The 24,444-nt window shown below is 46.1% G+C and overlaps 1 protein-coding gene across 9 annotated transcripts in view; it reads right to left on the bottom strand.

Moving 5' to 3' along the window:
• acaca (acetyl-CoA carboxylase alpha) overlaps positions 1 to 24,444 on the bottom strand; it is a 60,520-nt gene that overhangs the window by 3,137 nt on the left and 32,939 nt on the right. For all 9 annotated transcript variants that reach the window (XM_055869053.1, XM_055869045.1, XM_055869036.1 and 6 more), the window contains 13 exons: positions 24,322 to 24,419; positions 23,950 to 24,070; positions 23,220 to 23,330; positions 18,406 to 18,549; positions 18,117 to 18,237; positions 17,130 to 17,226; positions 16,245 to 16,341; positions 16,002 to 16,137; positions 15,727 to 15,904; positions 10,006 to 10,118; positions 3,066 to 3,220; positions 1,007 to 1,177; positions 41 to 177 (listed from right to left, as the gene is read on the bottom strand). In XM_055869053.1, coding sequence (XP_055725028.1) covers positions 41 to 177; positions 1,007 to 1,177; positions 3,066 to 3,220; positions 10,006 to 10,118; positions 15,727 to 15,904; positions 16,002 to 16,137; positions 16,245 to 16,341; positions 17,130 to 17,226; positions 18,117 to 18,237; positions 18,406 to 18,549; positions 23,220 to 23,330; positions 23,950 to 24,070; positions 24,322 to 24,419 — 1,679 coding nt within the window. The remainder of the gene's footprint in view (positions 1 to 40; positions 178 to 1,006; positions 1,178 to 3,065; positions 3,221 to 10,005; positions 10,119 to 15,726; positions 15,905 to 16,001; positions 16,138 to 16,244; positions 16,342 to 17,129; positions 17,227 to 18,116; positions 18,238 to 18,405; positions 18,550 to 23,219; positions 23,331 to 23,949; positions 24,071 to 24,321; positions 24,420 to 24,444) is intronic.

Genomic DNA, 24,444 nt, shown 5'->3' with positions numbered 1-24,444 from the left:
TTCCCAGTGATCTGCCTGTTAAACAGGCTGTCTGACTCACCTGCGGATTTGCTTGAGGATGTGGTCCCTGCGGATGTACTTAATGTTCTCGTCGACGATAGACCTGGCCCCCTCCTCCTCCTTCAGCTGCTTCTCCAGCCACTCCACTACCTCCTCATTGCTGTCCCATAGATACGCCTGCACACATACCACAGAGAGAAGAGAGGAACATTACTTTTTTGGGCCTTAAATTTACCCATTTTCGAGCAGGAGAGTACTACAATTTTCTCATAGCCTTGCTTGATTGAACTAGCAAACCAAGAAAGTGAAAAAAAATTAAAATAATATCCTATCAGAAGTGAAAGAGCTACAAAGCAGACCACTGATGCCTTTTTGACTGGACCTGATAGAGGGATCCCTATTCATGAGCGCAGCCAGTCTCTGATCCCAAACAAAGGCAGACGGGGGGGGCTTAGGCAGATTGGGAGGGCGTGACCTCACGCCGTTTTAAGAGCGCTCCTGCTTGTAGTCCGCAAGAACATTTAATGCCCTTATTAATCATTTTTTATCCGTTTGATTTTAATTAAGAAACAGCGTGTCGCACTCCTATCTGCACGTGCCAGGGCTCGGATTAATTGTAGCTTAAGATAGCCGGCCCTGATTGGAGTAATGTATTAAGCTAACAAGACGGCCGCTTCTAAAGATATACTCTCAATGTACCTCAGGAGCTGGGCTTTTTCTAGTCACCCCTGAAGGCAGCAGTCTGGGCTGAGGGACATCTCTTCGATCACCATCACTTCAGGTTATTTCTACCTAGCCATATCCAAGATACCACAACGCCTGCTTTGAAATTTAACTGATCGGAATGTATTTGTTTTGAAAATGACTAAAACCAGACTTTAATTATGAGGCTGTAAAGGAAGGTATAGATATACTCTGCAGCCTCTAGCCGACAGTGACCGTCAGTGTCTCGGTGCTGTGGTGGGCTGGATTAAGGAAAGTAGAGGAGCAGGCACTGGACAGTCACCTTGACGGTCCCCTCAGCCTCTACGAACCAGCGTCTCAGCATGGCCTGAATCTGTCCATCAGTCAGCTCGCTGTTGGCCACTTGGATCTTCATCTTGACCGTGTCCTCCAGCAGCAGACGCCTCAGACGCCAGTAGAAGAAGTGACGTGACGTCCGCCACTCCAGGATGTCCTGGGAAACCAACCACACACACCAGCGCTTCAGAGAGGATATGTCTCACAGAGAAGCCATACTGGCTGACACTGTACTTTTAACATTTAAATAGAATCGTATAATGTGTAGTTATTCACCAAAACATGATCTAATATCTGACAATACTTAGTTTACATAGATTTTATTATTTTGAACTGAATAAGATATTTGTTCATCATGATATGAGAACTTATGAGTGCAAGCAGTGGCATCCTGTCATTTATTTGGGCTGAGCCCCACCTGCTTTGAGGTTTATATTTTTTATTTTGGCATTAATACGTGTCACATATCAGTTTGAAAGCATTGTGGGAAAAAAATATATAATTGAGTTAATAAAGCCGTATACAACCATGGTCTCTATTTTGTTTTCTTGAGTAAGGCAGCTCCAAAATGCAGGTGTTTCAGTCTCACTCAGTGCTTTCTGTGGTGGTGGGGCGGGCCAGCAGAAATGAGCAGCATTGCACCATGATTGGCTCAGTATTCTGTCACTCATGGGGACCTTGTGCAATCGCCTAGCTTCAGTCCTTTTGTACAGCCAAAATTTCAGCCCTTTGGGTCCTACCATAGTTATATTACGAGCCTTCTTGGAAGGGCACTTAAGGTCATTGGCCATAGAAATGACATCAAATCACATTATATGTACAGTAGCTTTGATTGGACTGATCATGTCAACATCTTACTTTCACAATCTTAGCTAGCAGTCATCGTCATGAATCAAGTCTACTGGCAAATCCTTTTTAATCCTTATTTAAGGATATGGTCATATGAAGAGAAATAATGAAGAGAAAATATAGCTAAAACGTATCAGTGCTCATCGACCATTGGACATAAACATTACACAACAAGTTGGAAATTGCAAATTTGGAAGGAATAGGTGACAGTGGCTAACCACAAGCATTGCAACTGGGAAGTCAGATGGGGAAATTATGTTTTGAACGGTCATCCAACTCGGAATTGTAACCGCCGCGCACAACAATGTCTTATATGCTGCTGCATAAATGATGTAATATGCCAGGGAGATATGGTCAGCCATGTTTTTTTTAAAGGTAGTAAACGAGGCTGAATGAATTGTTTCGTTCCCAGAAGGATCCACTGATAGCCAGGTGTAGCTGTGGTAAGGATTCCCTCCATGGTGCTGGAAATAAAGCTCTGCTGTTGCCCCACCAAGATTAACATGCTAAAATCGCCACTGAGTGAGAAAAATCGCCACTCCAGAGAAATCCATTGGTCCTTGGTATTCTAATGAGAATCTGTGTGTCTGTCAATCACAGATTATTGTGCTGTTACATTTGCATGCATCTTGAGAGCGTCAGAGAGATTGTCATCTCTTATACAGAAATGCCCCAGCAGTCCTCTCTCATGAAGTAACCCATTGTGCGTACACGAGTGTGTGTTTCAAGTGTGTGAGCGTGTGTGTGATAGAGAGAGCCTGGAATTCTGCCTGGGGCTGTTCTGTGCTTGCTGAGGTGATGGGCCGGGTCATCAGAAGATAATTATAAAGACACGTCTCACAGCCTGAGAGAGATTGGAACACACTATTCCCTAGGCCTCTACCGAACACACTATTCCCTAGGCCTCTACCGAACACACTATTCCCTAGGCCTCTACCGAACACACTATTCCCTAGGCATCTCATCAACTGTACCAGGCTACTGCATCCTGGGTAATACAGGCTTGGTTACTCACATACCGCATAGACACAGTTGTGTGTGTATGAGTTAGATTTTATCAAAGAAAAACTTTGTAACATTTCTTCTCATATAGCTATGGGGGACCCTATTGCACCCTTCATTTTCATAGTGTTCTGACACAATCTCTGTTGTGATCACTTTTGCTTCAGCGTGACTTTGTGACAGTGTCGTCTCACCGTGATGACGCCCTTCTCCTGCATGCGTCCCGGGGTGTCGTGGAGGTCAGCGAACTGCACGGCTACCTGGTGGTAGATGGGTAACAGGAACTCCTCCCGCTCCTTCAGTTTGGTCTCCAGTTCCTTCCTCTCTGGCGGGCCCAGCTCTGGGGTACCTGGGGAGGGGGACCAAAATGAGCAGGAGGGCTACAACAAACTATTCTGAGCAGGTTATGGTGAGGCAGGGATTATTCACGGAGGTATGATTCAAACCAGCTGCATGCTGAGAACATTTATGTAACATCAGAAACTAACACACCAAGGATATTGTGTCAATGTGATGCTGAACGTTTGGGATGGGCTACACTTCCTTATTCACTGAATTGTTTAAATTTTTATTTAACCAGGTAGGCCAGTTGAGAACAAGTTCTCATTTACAACTGTGACCTGGCCAAGATAAAGCAAAGCAGTGCGACAAAAATAACAGAGTTACACATAAACATATAGTCAATAACACAACAGAAACATCTATGTGCAAATGGAGAAGAGTAGGGAGGTAAGGCAATAAATAGGCCATGGGAGGCAAAATAATTACAATTGAGCATTAACACTGGAGTGATAGACGTGCAGGTAGAGATACTGGGGTGCAAAAGAGCAAGAGGATAAGTAACAATATGGGGATGAGGTAGTCGGGTGTGCCATTTACAGATTGGCTGTGCACAGGTACAGTGATCGGTAAGCTGCTCTGACGCTTAAAATTAGAGAGGGAGATATAAGTCTCCAGCTTCAGTGATTTTTGCAATTCGTTCCAGTCATTGGCAGCAGAGAACTGGAAGGAAAGGCAGCGAAGGAAGTGTTGGCTTTGGGGGTGACCAGTGAAATATAGCTGCTGGAGCACGTGCTATGGGTGGGTGTTGCTATGGTGACCAGTGAGCTGAGATAAGGCGGGGCTTTACCTAGTAAAGACTTATGGATGACCTGGAGCGAGTGGGTATGGCGCCGAATATGTAGGGCCAGCCAAAAAGGCATACAGGTCACAGTGGTGGATAGTATATGGGGCTTTGGTGACAAAACAATTACACTGACAGACTACATCCAGTTTGCTGAGTAGAGCATTGGAGGTTATTTTGTAAATGATGTCGCCGAAGTCAAGGATCGGTAGGATAGTCAGTTTTACGAGGGTATGTTCGGCGGCATGAGTGAAGGAGGCTTCGCTGTGAAATAGAAAGCCGATTCTAGATTTCATTTTGGATTGGAGATGCTTAATGTGAGTCTGGAAGAAGAGTCTACAGTCTAACCAGACACCTACAGTTGAAATCGGAAGTTTACAAATCAAGTTTATTTTATATAGCCCTTCGTACATCAGCTAATAGCTCGAAGTGCTGTACAGAAACCCAGCCCAAAATCCCAAACAGCAAGCAATGCAGGTGTGGAAGCACAGTGGCTAGGAAAAACTCCCTAGAAAGGCCAAAACCTAGGAAGAAACCTAGAAAGGAACCAGGCTATGAGGGGTGGCCAGTCCTCTTCTGGCTGTGCCGGGTGGAGATTATAACAGAACATGGCCAAGATGTTCAAATGTTCATAAATGACCAGCATGATCAAATAATAATAATCACAGTAGTTATCGAGGGTGTAGCAAGTCAGCACCTCAGGAGTAAATGTCAGTTGGCATTTCATAGCCGATCATTAAAAGTATCTCTACCGCTCCTGCGGTCTCTAGAGAGTTGAAAACAGCAGGTCTGAGACATATACCTTAGCCTCTTGGTGCACAGATCCCTTTAGCGGGATCATTTGTCAACATCCGCTGAATTGCAGAGCGCCAAATTCTAATTAAATTACTAAAAATATTTAATTTCATGAAATCACAAGTGCAATATACCAAAACACAGCTTAGCTTGTTGTTAATCCACCTGTCGTGTCAGATTTTGAAAAGTTGCTTTACAGCGAAAGCAATCCAAGCGTTTGTGTGAGGACATCGATCAGTAGACAAAACATTACAAACAGCTAGCAGCAAAGTAGCTTGGTCACGAAAGTCAGAAAAGCAATAAAATGAATCGCTTACCTTTGATGATCTTCGGATGTTTGCACTCACGGGACTCCCAGTTACACAATAAATGTTCATTTTGTTTGATAAAGATTCTTTTTATATCCAAAAACCTCCATTTGGTTGGCGCGTTTTGTTGAGTAATCCACAGGCTCGTGCAGGTCATGACAGGCAGACGAAAATTCCAAATAGTATCCGTAAAGTTCGTAGAAACATGTCAAACGTTTTTTATAATCAATCGTCATGTTGTTTTTAACATAAAAAAATCGATGTTACATTCCCCAGGTTCTGTGTCGTGGTTTGTATTTGAGTGTGTGTGTTTCAGGAGATAGCTTCCTGAGTTCTCCCCTACCAGCTGAGTGGTCGACTCAATGGCTAATTGATGATTGGAGAGCTGACCCCGTCCCCTCGTCAAGAAGCAGCTGACCTTAATTACTATTGCCACCTGAAGATATTATGTTACGCACGCCTCTGAAGAGGGAACGCAACACCCTGCTGCAACTCAACTCCAAGTGAAGTGAAAAAGGTATGGGCTGTAGGTGCGAGTAAGGATGACACAAAAAGCAGAATTTACCGTTTACTAGGATTTATTTCCTTACACGGTAATATGGGGAAAAAGGGCTGGACGGAACCAAAGTAAATATCAAAGCTTCCCCCTCTCCTATCTAACCTGCCTACCCACTACTTACCTAACAGCACCACCTGGTGCCCTAACCAAAATACAGGGGGTGGTCCGCCCAGGTCTTACCTAGTGTGCCTAGACATTGAATATACTACGGGTATATGTATGCCTTTTGCCTAAGCACTCCCTAGGTGCCTTCCCCTTCCCCCTGTGAACAAATGAAACAGAATAATTATTAACAATTTCACAAACACTCAGAAACACAGGACATCAATGAGGCTCTGTCTGACTGAGCAACAAACTCACAGAATATACCAACTGCTCCTACCAACAACACACACAGTAAATTACCCCAAAGCCATCAGCCTCTTCTCTCAGCAAATATCTCTCTCAATCAAACTCTCTGCATTCCTCAGCCTTCAATGATCTCACCCTGCCTATCCTCTCTCTCTCTAATCATCTCTCTTCTGAACAGAACACTGGCTTTTATATCTTCAGGTGGCAATAGTAATTAGAGTCAGCTGCTTCTTGACGAGGGGGCGGGGTCAGCTCCAAAAATGTCTCCAAAAAGTACAATCTTAGTCCCCATGTGCACTTGCAAACCGTAGTCTGGCTTTTTTATGGCGGTTTTGGAGCAGTGGCTTCTTCCTTACTGAGCAGCCTTTCAGGTTATGTCGATATAGGACTTGTTTTACTGTGGATATAGATACTTTCGTACCCGTTTCCTACAGCATCTTCACAAGGTCTTTGCTGTTGTTCTGGGATTGATTTGCACTTTCTGCAACAAAGTATGTTAATCTCTAGGAGACAGAACGTGTCTCCTTCCTCAGCGGTATGACGGCTGCGTGGTCCCATGGTATTTATACTTGCGTACTATTGTTTGTACAGACGAATGTGGTACCTTCAGGTATTTGGAAATTGCTCCCAAGGATGAACCAGACTTGTGGAGGTCTACAATTTATTTTCTGAGGTCTTGGCTGATTTCTTTTGATTTTCCCATGATGTCAAGCAAAGAGGCACTGAGTTTGAAGGTTGGCCTTGAAATACATCCACAGGTACACCACATTGATTCAAATGATGTCACTTGGCTTTAGAATCTTCTGATAGGCTATGACAATTTTCAGGAATATTCAAGCTGTTTAAAGGCACAGTCAACAAAACCCACTGGATTTGTGATACAGTGAATTATAAGTGAAATAATCTGTCTGTAAACAATAGTGGGAAAAATTACTTATGTCATGCACTAAGTAGATGTCCTAACCAACTTGCCAAAACTATAGTTTGTTAACAAGAAATTTGTGGAGTAGTTGAAAAACTAGTTAATGACTCCAACCTAAGTATGTACACTTCTGACTTCACCTGTAGGTATTTGTAGGGATCCAGATTTTGCAGCTCTTTCAGAACATCAGCTGTCTGGATTTGGGTGGAGAAGTGTGGGGGGTGGGGGGGGCTTGGGCAGGTTGCTGCGGGGAGTGCAGAGCTGTTGGCTGGGGTAGGGGTTGCCAGGTGGAAAGCATGGCCGGCCGTAGATAAATGCTTACTGAAATTCTCAATTATCGTAGATTTGTTTTTCCTAGCCTCAGTGCTGTGGGCAGCTGGGAGGAGGTGCTCTTATTCTCCATGGACATTAGTGTCCCAAAACTTTTTGGAATTAGTGCTACAGGATGCAAATTTCTGTTTGAAAAAGCTAGCCTTAGCTTTCCTAACTGACTGAGTTTATTGGTTCCTGACTTCCCTGAAAAGTTGCATATCGTGGGGGCTATTCGATGCTATTGCAGTCCGCCACAGGATGTTTTTGTGCTGGTCGAGGGCAGTCAGGTCTGGAGTGAACCAAGGGCTATATCTGTTCTTAGTTCTACATTTTTTGAAAGGGGCATGCTTATTTAAGATGTGAGGAAAGCACTTTTAAAGAGCAACCAGGCATCCTCTACTGACGGGATGAGGTCAATATCCTTCCAGGATACCCGGGCTGGGTCGATTACAAAGGCCTGCTCACTGAAGTGTTTTAGGGAGCGTTTGACAGTGATGAGGGGTGGTCGTTTGACCGCGGACCCATTACGGATGCAGGCAATGAGGCAATGATCGTTGAGATCCTGGTTGAAGACAGCAGAGGTGTATTTAGAGGGCAAGTTGGTCAGGATGATATCAAAGAGGGTGCCCATGGTTACGGATTTAGGGTTGTACCTGGTAGGTTCCTTGATCATTTGTGTGAGAATGAGGGCATCTATCTTAGATTGTAGGACAGCCGGGGTGTTAAGCATATCCCAGTTTAGGTCACCTAACAGTACGAACTCTGAAGAAGGATGTGGGGGGAAACAATTCACATATGATGTTTAGGGCACAGCTGGGGGCTGAAGGTCTATAACAAGCGGCAATGGTGAGATCTGTTTCTGGAAAGGTAGATTTTTAAAAGAACAAGCTCGAATTATTTAGGCACAGACCTGGATAGTAAGACAGAACTCTGTAGGCTCTCTCAGCAGTAGATTGCAACTCCGCCCCCTTTGGCAGTTGTATTTTGTCGGGAAATGTTATAGTTAAGGATGGAAATTTCAAGATTTTGTGGCCTTCCTACGCCAGTATTCAGACACGCCTAGGACATCCGGGTTGGTGGAGTGTGCTAAAGCAGAGAAATAAACTAAACTTAGAGAGGAGGCTTCTAATGTTAACATGCATGAAACCAAGGCTTTTACGTTACAGAAGTCAACAAATGAGAGCGCCTGGGGAATGGGAGTGGAACTAGGGGCTGCAGGGCCTGCTTTAACCTCTACATCACCAGAGGAACAGAGGAGGAGTAGGATAAGGGTACGGCTAAAGGCTATAAGAACTGGTAATCTAGTGCGTTCGGAACAGAGAGTAAAAGGAGCAGGTTTCTGGGCGCGGAAGAATAGATTCAAGGCAATGTACAGACAAGGGTATGGTAGGATGTGAATACAGTGGAGGTACACCTAGGCAGTGAGTGATGAGAGGTTTTGTCTCTAGAAACACCATTTAAGCCAGGTGAGGTCACCGCATGTGTGGGGGGTGGAACAAAAGGGCTAGCTAAGGCATATTGAGCAGGGCTGGAGGCTCTACAGTGAAGACAATCACTAATCAAAACAGCAATAGACAAGGCATATTGACATTAGGGAGAGGGATGTGTAGCCGAGTGATCACAGGGTCCAGTGAGTAGCTAGGCACGCTGGAGTCACGGCGATTCAGACAGCTAGCGGGCAGGGGCTAGCAGATGGGCCTCAGGGGGACGTTGCAGCCGGAAAGCCTGTTGAAACCCCCTCGGACGGTTACGTCGGCAGACCAGTCGTGATGGATTGGCGGGGCTCCGTGTTAGCAGTAAAAGGGTCCAGGCCAATTGGCAAAATAGGTATTGTTGCCCAAGAATTGGCTGATGGACCTCTACAGCTAGCCGGGAGATGCGCCTAGCTTGAGGCTAGCTCCAGGCTAACCGGTGCTTGCGTCGAGACAGAGACGTTAGCCAGGAGTAGCTAGCTAGCTGTGATGATCCGGTGTAAAGGTTCGGAGCTTGCGGTAGGAATACGGAGATGTGGTAGAGAAAAAGCAGTCCGATATGCTCTGGGTTGATATCCCGCTGTGCATACTGGCAGGAATTGACCAGGCTGAGGCTGGCTGATGTCCGAGTTAACGGTGATGACCGCATGACAACAGGAGTGTTTAGGTAAGAAGCTACACTCCATTAGCATGGTGTTGTTTTTATGCAATAGTGTGTAAGTGCCACTCATTATCCCTGAGTTGGTTGGTGCTTTATGACTGAGTGCAGGCTCAGCTCAGCTCTCCGTTTCACTGTCTGTTTTGCTACACTGTTCTCCAGAACCTCTGGCTGCTGTGCTACCTGTCAGCAGAGATTGATTTCTGTCAAAGCCAATCGGTCAGCATCCCCACCATAGCCCCTAGAGGCCCGGCGCTGGCCCATTGCTCCATGGTGCTCCTGTGAGCCCAGAGGAAAATCAATAAGCCCGGGTTGGGTGGGGGGAGAGCAGGCCCTGCTGATTGATCTGGCCGTGCCGTGATTGACACATCTCCCCAGGGAACAGAGCAGGGACGATACGATCACCCTCAGATAAAGAACAAGAGTGACAGGGAATTACAGCACACATACTCCGCTAGATATTACCATCCCTCCCTCACAGAGAGAGAATGAGAAAGAGAGAACGCAAAGGAGAAACCGAAAAAGAGTGAATGAGAAAGGGAGAAGAGCAGTTGTGAAAGACTTGATTATTTACAAAAGAGAACGGCATTGTGTGATTGAGAGAAAATGGGAATAAAGCGAGTATCTTACTGACCCAGTCTCTCTGCCAGGCCCATGTAGACCGGGTCCACCCTCCTCATAGTCTTCACCAGGTCCTTCTTCCTGAACTTGATCTCTACTGTTCCCTCTGGCTCCAACACTCCACCACTGTAGAACAGACAGAGGACATCTTCAACACAGCACCCTAACGTCACTGCCTGAACACTATTACAGTAGAAGCATAAATCGGTCTGGAAAGTGCTTTGCTAAATCAAATCACATTGTATATACGCGCCGAATACAACAGGTGTGGAGCTTACCATGAAATGCTTACTTACAAGCCGTTAACCAATAATGTAGTTCAAGAAATAGAGTTAATAAAATATTTACCAAATAATAAAAATAAAATAGTTAAAAACAAAAAGTAACAAATGAAAATGACAAAACAATAATGAGGCTATATACAGGGGGTACAGGTTAGTTGAGGTAATTTGTAAAGTGACTATGCAAAGATAATGTAAAAAGTCTGGGTGACCATTTGATTAATTGTTCAGCAGTCTTATGGCTTGGGGGTAGAAGCTGTTAAAGAGTCTTTTGGTCCTAGACTTGGCGCTCTGCTACCGCTTGCCATGCGGTAGCAGAGAGAACATTATATGACTTGGGTGACTGGAGTCTGACCATTTTTTTGCGCCTTCCTCTGACACCGCCTAGTATATAAAGTTGAAGTCGGAAGTTTACATACAGCTTAGCCAAATAAATTTAAGCTCAGTTTTTCACAATTCCTGACATTTAATCCTAGTAAATATTCCCTGTTTTAGGTCAGTTAGGATCACCACTTTATTTTAAGAATTACATTTACATTTACATTTAAGTCATTTAGCAGACGCTCTTATCCAGAGCGACTTACAAATTGGTGCATTCACCTTATGATATCCAGTGGAACAACCACTTTACAATAGTGCATCTAACTCTTTTAAGGGGGGGGGGGGGGTTAGAAGGATTACTTTATCCTATCCTAGGTATTCCTTAAAGAGGTGGGGTTTCAGGTGTCTCCGGAAGGTGGTGATTGACTCCGCTGACCTGGCGTCGTGAGGGAGTTTGTTCCACCATTGGGGTGCCAGAGCAGCGAACAGTTTTGACTGGGCTGAGCGGGAACTGTACTTCCTCAGAGGTAGGGAGGCGAGCAGGCCAGAGGTGGATGAACGCAGTGCCCTTGTTTGGGTGTAGGGCCTGATCAGAGCCTGAAGGTACGGAGGTGCCATTCCCCTCACAGCTCCATAGGCAAGCACCATGGTCTTGTAGCGGATGCGAGCTTCAACTGGAAGCCAGTGGAGAGAGCGGAGGAGCGGGGTGACGTGAGAGAACTTGGGAAAGTTGAACACCAGACGGGCTGCGGCGTTCTGGATGAGTTGTAGGGGTTTAATGGCACAGGCAGAGAGCCCAGCCAACAGCGAGTTGCAGTAATCCAGACGGGAGATGACAAGTGCCTGGATTAGGACCTGCGCCGCTTCCTGCGTGAGGCAGGGTCGTACTCTGCGAATGTTGTAGAGCATGAACCTACAGGAACGGGTCACCGCCTTGATGTTAGTTGAGAACGACAGGGTGTTGTCCAGGATCACGCCAAGGTTCTTAGCACTCTGGGAGGAGGACACAATGGAGTTGTCAACCGTGATGGCGAGATCATGGAACGGGCAGTCCTTCCCCGGGAGGAAGAGCAGCTCCGTCTTGCCGAGGTTCAGCTTGAGGTGGTGATCCGTCATCCACACTGATATGTCTGCCAGACATGCAGAGATGCGATTCACCACCTGGTTATCAGAGGGGGGAAAGGAGAAGATTAATTGTGTGTCGTCTGCATAGCAATGATAGGAGAGACCATGTGAGGATATGACAGAGCCAAGTGACTTGGTGTATAGCGAGAATAGGAGAGGGCCTAGAACAGAGCCCTGGGGGACACCAGTGGTGAGAGCACGTGGTGCGGAGACAGATTCTCGCCACGCCACCTGGTAGGAGCGACCTGTCAGGTAGGACGCAATCCAAGCGTGGGCCGCGCCGGAGATGCCCAGCTCGGAGAGGGTGGAGAGGAGGATCTGATGGTTCACAGTATCAAAGGCAGCCGATAGGTCTAGAAGGATGAGAGCAGAGGAGAGAGAGTTAGCTTTAGCAGTGCGGAGCGCCTCCGTGACACAGAGAAGAGCAGTCTCAGTTGAATGACTAGTCTTGAAACCTGACTGATTTGGATCAAGAAGGTCATTCTGAGAGAGATAGCAGGAGAGCTGGCCAAGGACGGCACGTTCAAGAGTTTTGGAGAGAAAAGAAAGAAGGGATACTGGTCTGTAGTTGTTGACATCGGAGGGATCGAGTGTAGGTTTTTTCAGAAGGGGTGCAACTCTCGCTCTCTTGAAGACGGAAGGGACGTAGCCAGCGTTCAAGGATGAATTGATGAGCGAGGTGAGGTAAGGGAGAAGGTCTCCGGAAATGGTCTGGAGAAGAGAGGAGGGGATAGGGTCAAGCGGGCAGGTTGTTGGGCGGCCGGCCGTCACAAGACGCAAGATTTCATCTGGAGAGAGAGGGGAGAAAGAGGTCAAAGCACAGGGTAGGGCAGTGTGAGCAGAACCAGCGGTGTCGTTTGACTTAGCAAACGAGGATCGGATGTCGTCGACCTTCTTTTCAAAATGGTTGACGAAGTCATCAGCAGAGAGGGAGGAGGGGGGAGGAGGATTCAGGAGGGAGGAGAAGGTGGCAAAGAGCTTCCTAGGGTTAGAGGCAGATGCTTGGAATTTAGAGTAGTAGAAATTGGCTTTAGCAGCAGAGACAGAAGAGGAGAATGTAGAGAGGAGGGAGTGAAAGGATGCCAGGTCCGCAGGGAGGCGAGTTTTCCTCCATTTCCGCTCGGCTGCCCGGAGCCCTGTTCTGTGAGCTCGCAATGAGTCGTCGAGCCACGGAGCAGGAGGGGAGGATCGAGCCGGCCTGGAGGATAGGGGACATAGAGAGTCAAAGGATGCAGAAAGGGAGGAGAGGAGGGTTGAGGAGGCAGAATCAGGAGATAGGTTGGAGAAGGTTTGAGCAGAGGGAAGAGATGATAGGATGGAAGAGGAGAGAGTAGCGGGGGTGAGAGAGCGAAGGTTGGGACGGCGCGATACCATCCGAGTAGGGGCAGTGTGGGAAGTGTTGGATGAGAGCGAGAGGGAAAAGGATACAAGGTAGTGGTCGGAGACTTGGAGGGGAGTTGCAATGAGATTAGTGGAAGAACAGCATCTAGTAAAGATGAGGTCAAGCGTATTGCCTGCCTTGTGAGTAGGGGGGGAAGGTGAGAGGGTGAGGTCAAAAGAGGAGAGGAGTGGAAAGAAGGAGGCAGAGAGGAATGAGTCAAAGGTAGACGTGGGGAGGTTAAAGTCACCCAGAACTGTGAGAGGTGAGCCATCCTCAGGAAAGGAACTTATCAGGGCGTCAAGCTCATTGATGAACTCTCCAAGGGAACCTGGAGGGCGATAAATGATAAGGATGTTAAGCTTGAAAGGGCTGGTAACTGTGACAGCATGGAATTCAAAGGAGGCGATAGACAGATGGGTCAGGGGAGAAAGAGAGAATGTCCACTTGGGAGAGATGAGGATCCCAGTGCCACCACCCCGCTGACCAGAAGCTCTCGGGGTGTGCGAGAACACGTGGGCAGACGAGGAGAGAGCAGTGTGAAATGTCAGAATAATAGTAGAGAGAATTATTCATTTCAGCTTATTTATTAATTTCATCACATTCCCAGTGAGTCAGAAGTTTACATACACTCAATTAGTATTTGGTAGCATTGCCTTTAAATTGTTTAACTTGGGTCAAATGTTTCAGGTATCCTTCCCACAATATGTTGGGTGAATTTTGGCCCATTCCTCCTGACAGAGCTGGTGTAACTGAGTCAGGTTCGTAGGCTTCCTTGCTTGCACACGCTTTTTCAGTTCTGCCCACACATTGTCTATAGGATTGAAGTCAGGGCTTTGAGATGGCCACTCCAATACCTTGACTTTGTTGTCCTTAGGCCATTTTGCCACAACTTTGGAAGTATGCTTGGGGTCATTGTCCATTTGGAAGACCCATTTGCGAGCAACCTTTAACTTCCTGACTGATGTTGCTTCAATATATCCACATAATTTTCCTTCCTCATGAAGCCATCTATTTTGTGAAGTGCACCAGTCACTCCTGCAGCAAAGGACCCCCACAACATGATGCTGCCACCCCTGTGCCTCACGGCTGGGATCGTGTTCTCGGCTTGCAAGCTTCCCCCTTTTCCCTACTAACATAACGATGGTCATTACGGCCAAACAGTTATAATTTTATTTCATCACACCAGAGGACATTTCTCCAAAATGTACTATCTTTATCCCCATGTGCACTTGCAAACCGTAGTCTGTCTTATTTATGGCAGTTTTGGAGCAGTGGCTTCTTCCCTGCTGAGCGGCCATTCAGGTTATATCGATATAGGACTCGTTTTACTGTGGATATAGATACTTTCAACCTGTTTCCTCCAGAATCTTCACAAGGTTCTTTGCTGTTGTTCTGGGATTGACTTGCACTTTTTGCACCAAAGTACATTCATCTCTAGGAGACAGAACGCGTCTCCTTCCTGAGCGGTATGACGGCTGCGTGGTCCCATGGTGTTTATACTTGCGTACAATTTTTTGTACAGATGAACATGGTACCTTCAGGCGTTTGGAAATTGCTCCCAAGGATGAACCAAACTTGTGGAGGTATACAATTTTTTTTTCTAAGGTCTTGGCTGATTTCTTTTGATTTTCCCATGATGTCAAGCAAAGAGACACAAAGTTGGAAGGTAGGCCTTGAAATACATCCACAGGTACACCTATTGACTCAAATGATGTCAATTAGCCTATCAGAAGCTTCTAAAGCCATGACATAAACAGCTTGGAAAATTCCTGAAAATTAACGGCACAGTTACCTTAGTGCATGTAAACCTCTGACCCACTGGAATTGTGATACAGTGAATTATAAGTTAAATAATCTGTCTAAACAATTGTTGGAAAAATTACTTACGACATCTACTTTGTGCATGACAACTGACTTGCCAAAACTATAGTTTGTTAACAAGAAATTTGTGGAGTAGTTGAAAAACGAGTTTTAATGACTCCAACCTAAGTGTATGTAAACTTCCGACTTCAGGAAGCACTACCCTCTGTAGCGCCTTATGGTCAGATGCAGAGCAGTTACCATACCAGGCGGTGATGCAACCGGTCAGGATGCTCTCGATGGTGCAGCTATAGAACTTTGAGGATCTGGGGACCCATGCCAAATTTTTTCAGTCTCCTGAGGGGGAAAAGGTGTTGTCGTGCCCTCTTCACGACTGTCTTGGTGTGTTTGGACCATGATACTTCGTTGCTGATGTGGACACCAAGGAACTTGAAACTCTCAACCCGCTCCACTTCATCCCCATCAATGTTAAATGGGGACCTGTTCGGCCCTCCGTTTCCTGTAGTCCACGATCAGCTCATTTGTGTTGCTCACATTGAGAGAGAGAGGCTGTTGTCCTGGTACCACACTACCAGGTCTCGGACCTCCTCCCTATAGTCTGTCTCATCATTGTCAGGCCTACCACTGTTGTGTGGTCAGCAAACTTAATGAGGGTGTTGAAGTCGTGGCCACGCAGTCGTGGGTGAACAGGGAGTACAGGAGGGGACTGAGCACGCACCCCTGAGGGGCCCCAGTTTTGAGGAGGAGCTTGGCAGATGTGTTGTTGCCTACCCTTACCACCTGGGTTATGTTCAGAGAAACTCACCGACTGTCCTTGTCAGCATACATCTCCATGTGGCGGGGGTTGATGGTGGGGTCTATGACCACCCAGGACCCTCCTCTGAGCTCTGCCTGGGGAGGGATGTACACCAGAACAGGCTGGCGGTACTCTCTCAGCCCATCCACGATGTAGGCTCCAAACTTCAGCACCTGGTCATACATGTCTGAGGGAGGCACAGGAGTGGGATTTTATTTCAGCGACTGAAAACCCACAGACACAGGTATAACTAAGATATGTACAAAACATCTGTTATCTGGTACCTTTCATGCCTCCAGAGAAGCCTCTCCAGTTTGCGAACACCATAAGAGGGAGGCCCTCGCGGTTCAGGTCCTTGATGGCCTGTGACGTCTTAAACGCAGAGTCCGGGAACCACACCTGGCCTGCCTGCTGGATGATCTGAGGATAGGACAACATAGGGTAACAGTAAGCATGTATTTCTCTGTGTTCATGTAAAACAATCTGAATTAGGACACAACGCATTGTAGGTATTGAAAGGATGTTACCTTGGCTTCAGAGTCCAGGTTGGCTGGATCGGCTGGGATTGACAGCTCCACAGATCTAGTTTCCACAGCAACCACTCCAGTAGGTATGCCACCTAGCCTGAGAGAGAAGAGGGTCATATCAGGACAGGACACACAACTATGACACTGAGGGCTGATAGGAGGGTCGCTCCACCAAACGAGTACCTTCTGGTAGTGTAACTTTGTAAAAAAAATAAAAACATGTCCCCTCATTTGAACATTCTGTCATAAAGAGCACATGTTCAACTTATTAAAAAGTATGTTTTCCCCATCTCAAGAGCTTAAATAAAAAAATAAAAAAACACTATAGTAGGTGCCTTTTAAACAGATAGTTCAGGATTTTGGCAAGGAATCCTTTTATTTACTTCCCAGAGTCAGATGAACTCATGGATACCATTTGTATGCATCTGCATCCAGTATGAAGTTAGAGGTAGTTTCGCGAGCCAATGCTAACTAGCACATGCTAGCTGTACCCAAAGACTTCTAGCCTTTGTGCTAAGCTAATTAGCATTAGCTGACAAAACTAACTTCAACTTCCCTCCTGCTGGACACAGATGCATAAAAATGGTATCCATGGGTTCATGTGAAAAAAGGCTAGAGGGGTTTCAGTACTGGAGAATGTAGATCGACTTGCATGACCTTCAACAGAGGAAAGATCTCAGGCCACTTAATATATTTCCTGCATGGCTCAAACAGGATCCTGTTCTATAACTACATACATTCTCAACAAATTATGTTGTGACCAAGATGACCATTGAAGCTCTGCGGACACGCGAGAATGACTTGGTCTTAATGCTCTGGTATGTTTGACAAAGGACTAATAGTGTCTATATTGCTTAGAAATAGTGGAGTGATGTGGTTCCTTACCTGGCTCTGCCCACCACCACACTCTGAGCCCAAGGCTGCATGATCTCCATGAATGAGCCATGGTCAAAGAACCCACTTTGCCACGGGCCCTTTGGAGCTGCAGAAAGACAGAGAGAGAGAGAGAAAGAGTTTTAATATTTGATTATTACAAAGTAAACATCTGTAAATGAGAAATACCATTTGCCCTTATTTGGCAGAATACATTGTTCCCTCCAGATGCTGACCATACACTCATGTCATATCCATGCGGCCAAAAGCAGAGTTTGTTTTATATTTTGAACAGAGATCTCTAATCTTCAGACGAATGAGGCTCCTGGCAGACAGAGCGACAGGGCTAGTCCAAGAGGTTACCATTCAATTAAGGCTCCCCGCTCATCACAGCTAAAGACATGGACTGGTCTGCCTCGCGCACCGCCCCTCAGTCGCTTCCTCTGCCCAAAGTTGTAATTACACTGATATGGAATCTGCTCGGGCCTGTCCATGCATGTAAAACCTAAGCCATCCATTCCCCTGCTATCTCCACCTCTTCATCCATCCAGCGAGCCTAGGATTCACAGTGTCTCGCACACTGTCTGAATGAGGAATATCCCCCCTACAGCAAGCCTATAACCCTCTCTAACAGTCAGGAATTAGTTTAACCCCTGACCTCAAGGAGATCTGCCCAAAATGATAGCAGCGCATATCGCATGTCAACCTTTAAATGACAATCAGCTGTTGTTTCACACCTGCTGAGGCAGCACTAGTGAGACTGGATGAGAGGATGAATGACTACTGTACACGTGAGTTGTTATTGTTAATATAACAATAATAATAAGATCCTTTATTGCACAGCGATGGAAAGATTAGATAGAGTTGGTGATGAGTGAGGTACAAAGTTTACAATATGTTGTAAGTGAAAAGTAGTTATTTCTCATTTGTGGGGTACTGTAAAATTTTGAAGAAATATTAATCTAAAAAAAAAAAAAAAAAAAAAAAGGGGTTACTTACTTTGGCCGGGGCGTCCTGCCAGCATCCAGCGGGGATCATAGGGAGCCTTGGTGGGCATGAACTCCACCAGCCGGTCTATGGGGTCCTTGGCATTGATGATGGGCACAGGACTAGATCGGTCCTATGGGGGACAAACAATCAAGAACTTGTAGAAAAAAATGTAAACATTGCCTCTGAATTTAACACAGCTTCACTGTGAGTAGCTAACAGCATAAAGGTACATTTGCATTGGTTAGGCCTAAATGAATGGACAATGGAATACATGTTGACAGTAACAGCTGATGCTTACCTTGGGCATGTAGGAGAGCCAGTGCAGCAGCATGTGGACTCCCTCAAAGTCATCACACACTGTGCTGTGGGTCACACCGTTGTTGTGCATGATCTGAATCCCACCCAGCTGGTTGTTGGAGGTGTATACCTCTCTACCCAGCACCTACGGGAAAGAAGATGGTGTGATGTCATATTCTGTATAATAATCGCTAATTCTTCCTTGGTAGTAACAAACCATGTAAGCCAATTTCCCTACAAACTACAAGCCGAGAGACCTCCAACCATATGTAGACACTAGATATATAATAATGGGTATTTTTATGTTGAGACACCCATTCTTCTCCCTACAGGGCATAGTGAACCAAGCCCTTTGAGGCTTAGGGCTGAGGATAAAGGGTGGTGTCACCAGGGCTCTGGTCCCTGGGGTTGTGGATCAATAGGATGACACACACATCTGAAAGGGTACAGGGACCCCCCTGCTCCCCACCGTGGCACCGCCTCGTCAATACTGTCGATCGGTGGCTAGGGATCACTGCATCACGGCGGTCACGGGGGGCCGCTAGCATCCAGCGCTCTCTCTCCCAGGGGTTATTTGTAACCTCCAGAGTGAATTAATACCCGAGGTTTCTCCTCCCCGACACAATCGACAGGAGCTGTGACAAAGAGCTGCCCGCCCGCACACTGCCTCACAGCCGGTTTATGAGCACGCACACACATACACAAAAACACACATGCTCACACACACAGTGAATGGCATGTGTATGAGACTGCCTGTATGTGTGCGTGTATATTGGTTTATTGTGCGTCTCTCCTGGTGTGAGAGGCTAATGAAGGATGGCATGGACCCATTAACCTCCCCACACATACACAGGCGGCCGTGCAGGGGACACAGTTCCGTAAAACAGAGGTGCTCGTTGATCACTCAGCTCTTACCTCTTCACCATCATTTACTTTCTCTGTTCCCATTAATGGATATGTCCCTGGCTACAAATCCTAGGTGCTCTCCTAAAGCTGTCAGGCCAGCCCGTGGCCCCGGGAAGCATTGCAGTCACATTGACAGGCAGACACAGGGCCTCTGTGCCACCGGGCTGGGCCTTGGTTCATTAACATTCCACAGCAGAGGGAGAAAAGAGGTAGGGTGGAGGCACGAGAGAGGGACGTAGGCTCTTTTAGTGGCCGACTGGGATATTTGTACCAGTAGTTACTATCCAGTCACCATACAAATAGGAGAAAGATGTCCATCAGTGAATGAAATGAGTGTCTTTAGATGACAGACTATCTACGGCTTTGGTGAATCAGGGAGTCTATGGGGATATAATATGAAGACAAGGTTATAGTGAATGTCTTGGTACATTTTTCTGCCATATTATTGTTGAATGGATGGTCCATCAAAGTGACATCCATTTGGGAAAAACTATAGATTTATCGCTGCACTGGTAAATGTATACATTTCTCAGTAAATCTATAGTCTCCCATTTAAACATTTACTGTAACACAATACATTTGTAAAATTGTGATATATTACATAATCTTCTGATGTTTCTCTAGCATCCGAACACACACAGACGAACTTGCAGCAAAACCTGCAAATGGAAACTCGCATGTTGTGTTTAGTCATGCGGCAATTTGTCATGTCATTTGTTATAAAGTCATGTTAATGCTGAGACTGAGGAGAAATAAAGGGAAGAGAGATGGGGAAAGCAGTGGGTAGTCAGTGCTAGTGGAGCCCTGAGAGAGAGAGAAAACAATCTGCCTCAGCAAAACTTTTCATTCTGATTGGAGAGAAATGATAAGGGTGTCCTTCGCCCCAGCAGCAGCCTCAGGCATCACGCTGCTATTTCTATGTCAACAACAACTTGACGCTTCTCTTTCTATTATTCCACCAGGAGCTGCAGCAGTGTGACTGGTGAGACGAGGGGGGGGGGGGTTCAACCACAGAACAAGGGCGAAAAAGGCCTGATCACTGAGGTGGAAAACTGCACACAGAGTGAGAGAATAATATGGGATCAGAAAACACCATTATAATTTGTATTGTTAGATTCAGACGTGATGCAGTCTTCCTGCCTCCATATTATTTCAGAGGGAGATCTCTTACGGGATATCTATCCAATGGCCAACGCTCTGTCCTTACAGTATACAGTAACAAAACTACACACTTTGTCCTCTTCCTTAAATGAACTGCAAAATAAATGGCATGACCGAGTAATACATATTAATAGTGAAATTCCAAATGAAAATGCGTTAATTGCATCAACTAAGGAACAATCTATGTGCGTCACAGATGACAGAGCACAGTGCACAAAGCACACATGAACATTGCCTATTCTTAAAAAAAACCAGACAATTAAAAGAGTATAAAATGACCTTCACGGTAACTGTTTTATAAATGGTTCATTTAATTATGTGTAGTCTTGTTGTTAGTGATGCATGGTGGTGAGTGCTACAGCTGAATATACCTTTTATTCAGACAAAAAAACAATGTCCCTTTGCAGACGCTGCACTGCAACCAGAGGAAGAAAGAATTATAATAAATAACTCTAGACCACCTTTACGCCACACACAGAGATGCATACAAAGCTCTCCCTGCCCTTCATTTGGCACATCTGACCATAATTCTATCCTCCCGATTCCTGCTTACAAGCAAAAACTAAAGCATCTGTGACTCGCTCAATACAGAAGTGATCAGATGATGTGGATGCTACGCTACAGGACTGTTTTGCTAGCACAGACTGGAATATATTCCGGGATTCATCCAACGGCATTGAGGAGTACACCACCTGAGTCATGGCTTCATCAATAAGTGCATCGACGACGTCGTCCCCACAGTGACCGTACGTACATATCCCAACCAGAAGCCATGGATTACAGGCAACATCCGCATCAAGCTAAAGGCTAGAGCTGCCACTTTCAAGGAGCGGGACACTAATCCGGACGCTTATAAGAAATCCCGCTATGCCCTCAGACGAACCAACAAACAAGCAAAGCGTCAATACAGGATTAAGATTGAATCCTACTACACCGGCGCTGATGCTCGTCGGATGTGGCAAGGCTTGAAAACTATTACGGACTACAAAGGGAAACCCAGAAGTGAGCTCCCTAGTGACACGAGTCTACCAGACGAGCTAAATGCCTTTTATGCTCGCTTCGAGGCAAGCAACACTGAAGCATGCACGAGAGCACCAGCTGTTCTGGATGACTGTGATATAACGCTCTCGTTAGCCGATGTGAGCAAGACATTTAAACAGCTCAACATTCACAAAGCCGCGGGGCCAGATGGATTACCAGGACGTGTACTCAAAGCATGCGCAGACCAACTGGCAAGTGTCTTCACTGACATTTTCAACCTCTCCCCGACAGAGTCTGTAATACCTACATGTTTCAAGCAAACCATCATAGTCCCTGTGCCCAAGGAAGCGATGGTAACCTGCCTAAATGATTACCGCCCCGTAGCACTCATGTCGGTAGCCATGAAGTGCTTTTAAAGGCTGGTCATGGTTCACATTAACATCATCCTCCCGGAAACCCTAGACCCACTCCAATTTACATACCGCCCCAACAGATGACGCAATCTCAATCGCACTCCACATTGCCCTTTCCCACCTGGACAAAAGGAACACCTATGTGAGAATGCTGTTCATTGACTACAGCTCAGCGTTCAATACCATAGTGCCCACAAAACTCATCACTAAGCTAAGGACCCTGGGACTAAACACCTCCCTCTGCAACTGGATCCTGGACTTTGACAGGCTATCCCCAGGTGGTAAGGGTACGCAACACGTCTGCCACGCTGATCCTCAAAACTGGGGCCCCTCAGGAGTGTGTACTTAGTCCCCTCCTGTACTCCCTGTTCACCTAAGACAAAGGAGCTGATCGTGGACTACTGGAAAAGGCGGGCCGAATAGGCCCCCATTAACATCAACGGGGCTGTAGTGGAGCGGGGTCGAGAGTTTCCAGTTCCTTGGTGTCCACATCACCAACGAACTATCATGGTCCAAACACACCAAGACAGTCGTGAAGAGGGCACGACAACACCCTTTTCCCCCTCAGGAGACTGAAAAGATTTGGCATGGGTCCCCAGATACTCAAAAAGTTCTACAGCTGCACCATTGAGAACATTCTGACCCAATTGCATCACCGTCTGGTGTGGCAACTGGTCAGCATATGACCGTAAAGCACGAGAGGGTAGTGTGTACTGCCCAGTACATCACTGGGGCAAAGCTTCCTGCCATCCAGGACCTATATACTAGGCGGTGTCAGAGGAAAGCCCATAAAATTGTCAGACTCCAGTCACCCAAGTCATAAACTGTTTTCTCTGCTACTGAACGGCAAGCAGTACTGGAGCGCCAAGTCTAGGACCAAAAGGCTCCTTAACAGCTTCTACCCCCAAACCATAAGACTGCTGAACAATTAATCAAATGGCCAATTACATTGACACCCCCCCCTCCCCATTTGTCTTGTACACTGCTGTTACTCACTGTATATTATCTATGCATAGTCACTTCACCACTACCTACATGTACAAATTACCTCAACTAACCTGTACCCCCGCACATTAACTCATTACTGGTACCCCCTGAATATAGCCTGGTTGTTGTTATGTTATTGTGTTACTTTAGTTTATTTGGTAAATATTTTCTTAACTCTTCTTGAACTGCACTGTTGGTTAAGTGCTTGCAAGTAAGCATTTCACGTTAAGGTCTACACTTGTTGTATTTGGCGCATGTGACAAAAAGTTTCATTTGAACACTGCATCCAAGCAGAATCTCTCTCAGTATTTCAGTTTTGTGTGCCATGTGGTACAGCTAGCACAGGGGGAGTGATACTGGCCCTTACCTTGTTGAGTGCTCCAGCCCCAGTGAGGATGATGTGGGAGTTTTCCACCTGGATGGTCCTCTGACCCAGCCTAACCAGGTAGGCTCCGATCCCGATTGCACGACAAGTCACCTGGAGAGAGAAGTGCACACAGCCTGGTTAGGAAACCACTGGTCAAGTGCATGTTGGTGATCAGGGTAAACCAATTCTTAGATTTGCCATCCTCTGCCTCAGATTCTCCGGTACTTCTGTATACTTTTCAGCCAGTAGTTCTAAAAATAGCCAAAGTTCATATCTGCAGATATATGTGCACCATGTCATTGCTCTCTCTCTCTGCTGTGTGTGCATCTTGCTAGCTGTTACTCAAATGGCGAGGGACTGACGCCCATTGGCTAGAACTCGAGTTGTTAAGGGGCTGGCCCAGGTGGGGGAAAATGGCACGTCACAGCTTCCAGAAAAACATCTGCTTTCAATATAGGGATTTCTTTGCAAATTGATGTAAGACAGTAATTCTGCTCATATATTCTACATGTATGAACTACACATTGACACATCCATCACGTCTGAATCCATGTTTAAAAAAATTATTCGTAGTCACCATAGTTCCGGAGCTTGTCTTTAAGTAGTAACTTAGACATGAAAGATAGTTTCGAATTAAAGAGGTGTTAAGTCCACCATTCCTATAAGTGCTGTGCGTAGGCCTGTGTGTGAGGCCTGTGTGTGTCGGAACATCCAGTGCGTCGGTGCGTACCAGGTTCATGGTGATGACCTTGTCATAGGCCAAAGAGGACTCTCCAGCAATCATCCCGGAGCCCTTCAGGTTCTCCACCCCCAGACCCTCCTCCTTCCCGATGATGTCAGTGATCTTGTACCTGAACAAGGAAAGGCTCAGTCAGACAGCACACTTTCTCGGTGGAAATCATCACGTCATCCTTTTCCTTATTCCACTTCTCCCATTGTACAAGGGGTTTGTCATGTGTATTCATGCACAGTCCATTGATTCTCTTAATTTGTAGATTTACAGTTTCTCCATTGGCCTAATCCAGTGAGCTGGATGTATTATCTGTATTGAATAGGGTGACAGTGAATAATAATATGGCTGAGAGGTAAGGTCTGGACTCACCTGGACTCTCCCTCATCCTCTATGTGTTCACAATGAACAGAATTCAGGGCTGACACCTTCTTGTAGTCCTGAGGGGTCAGGTACAAGTACTTGAAGCCCTGGGGCAAGAAACAGACATTGCAT

Source organism: Salvelinus fontinalis, chromosome 2 (assembly GCF_029448725.1).
Source record: "Salvelinus fontinalis isolate EN_2023a chromosome 2, ASM2944872v1, whole genome shotgun sequence".
In the NCBI taxonomy this organism is placed as follows: domain Eukaryota; kingdom Metazoa; phylum Chordata; class Actinopteri; order Salmoniformes; family Salmonidae; genus Salvelinus; species Salvelinus fontinalis.
Note: the sequence above shows the minus strand (reverse complement) of the source record. Positions and strands in the feature narration are given on the sequence as shown.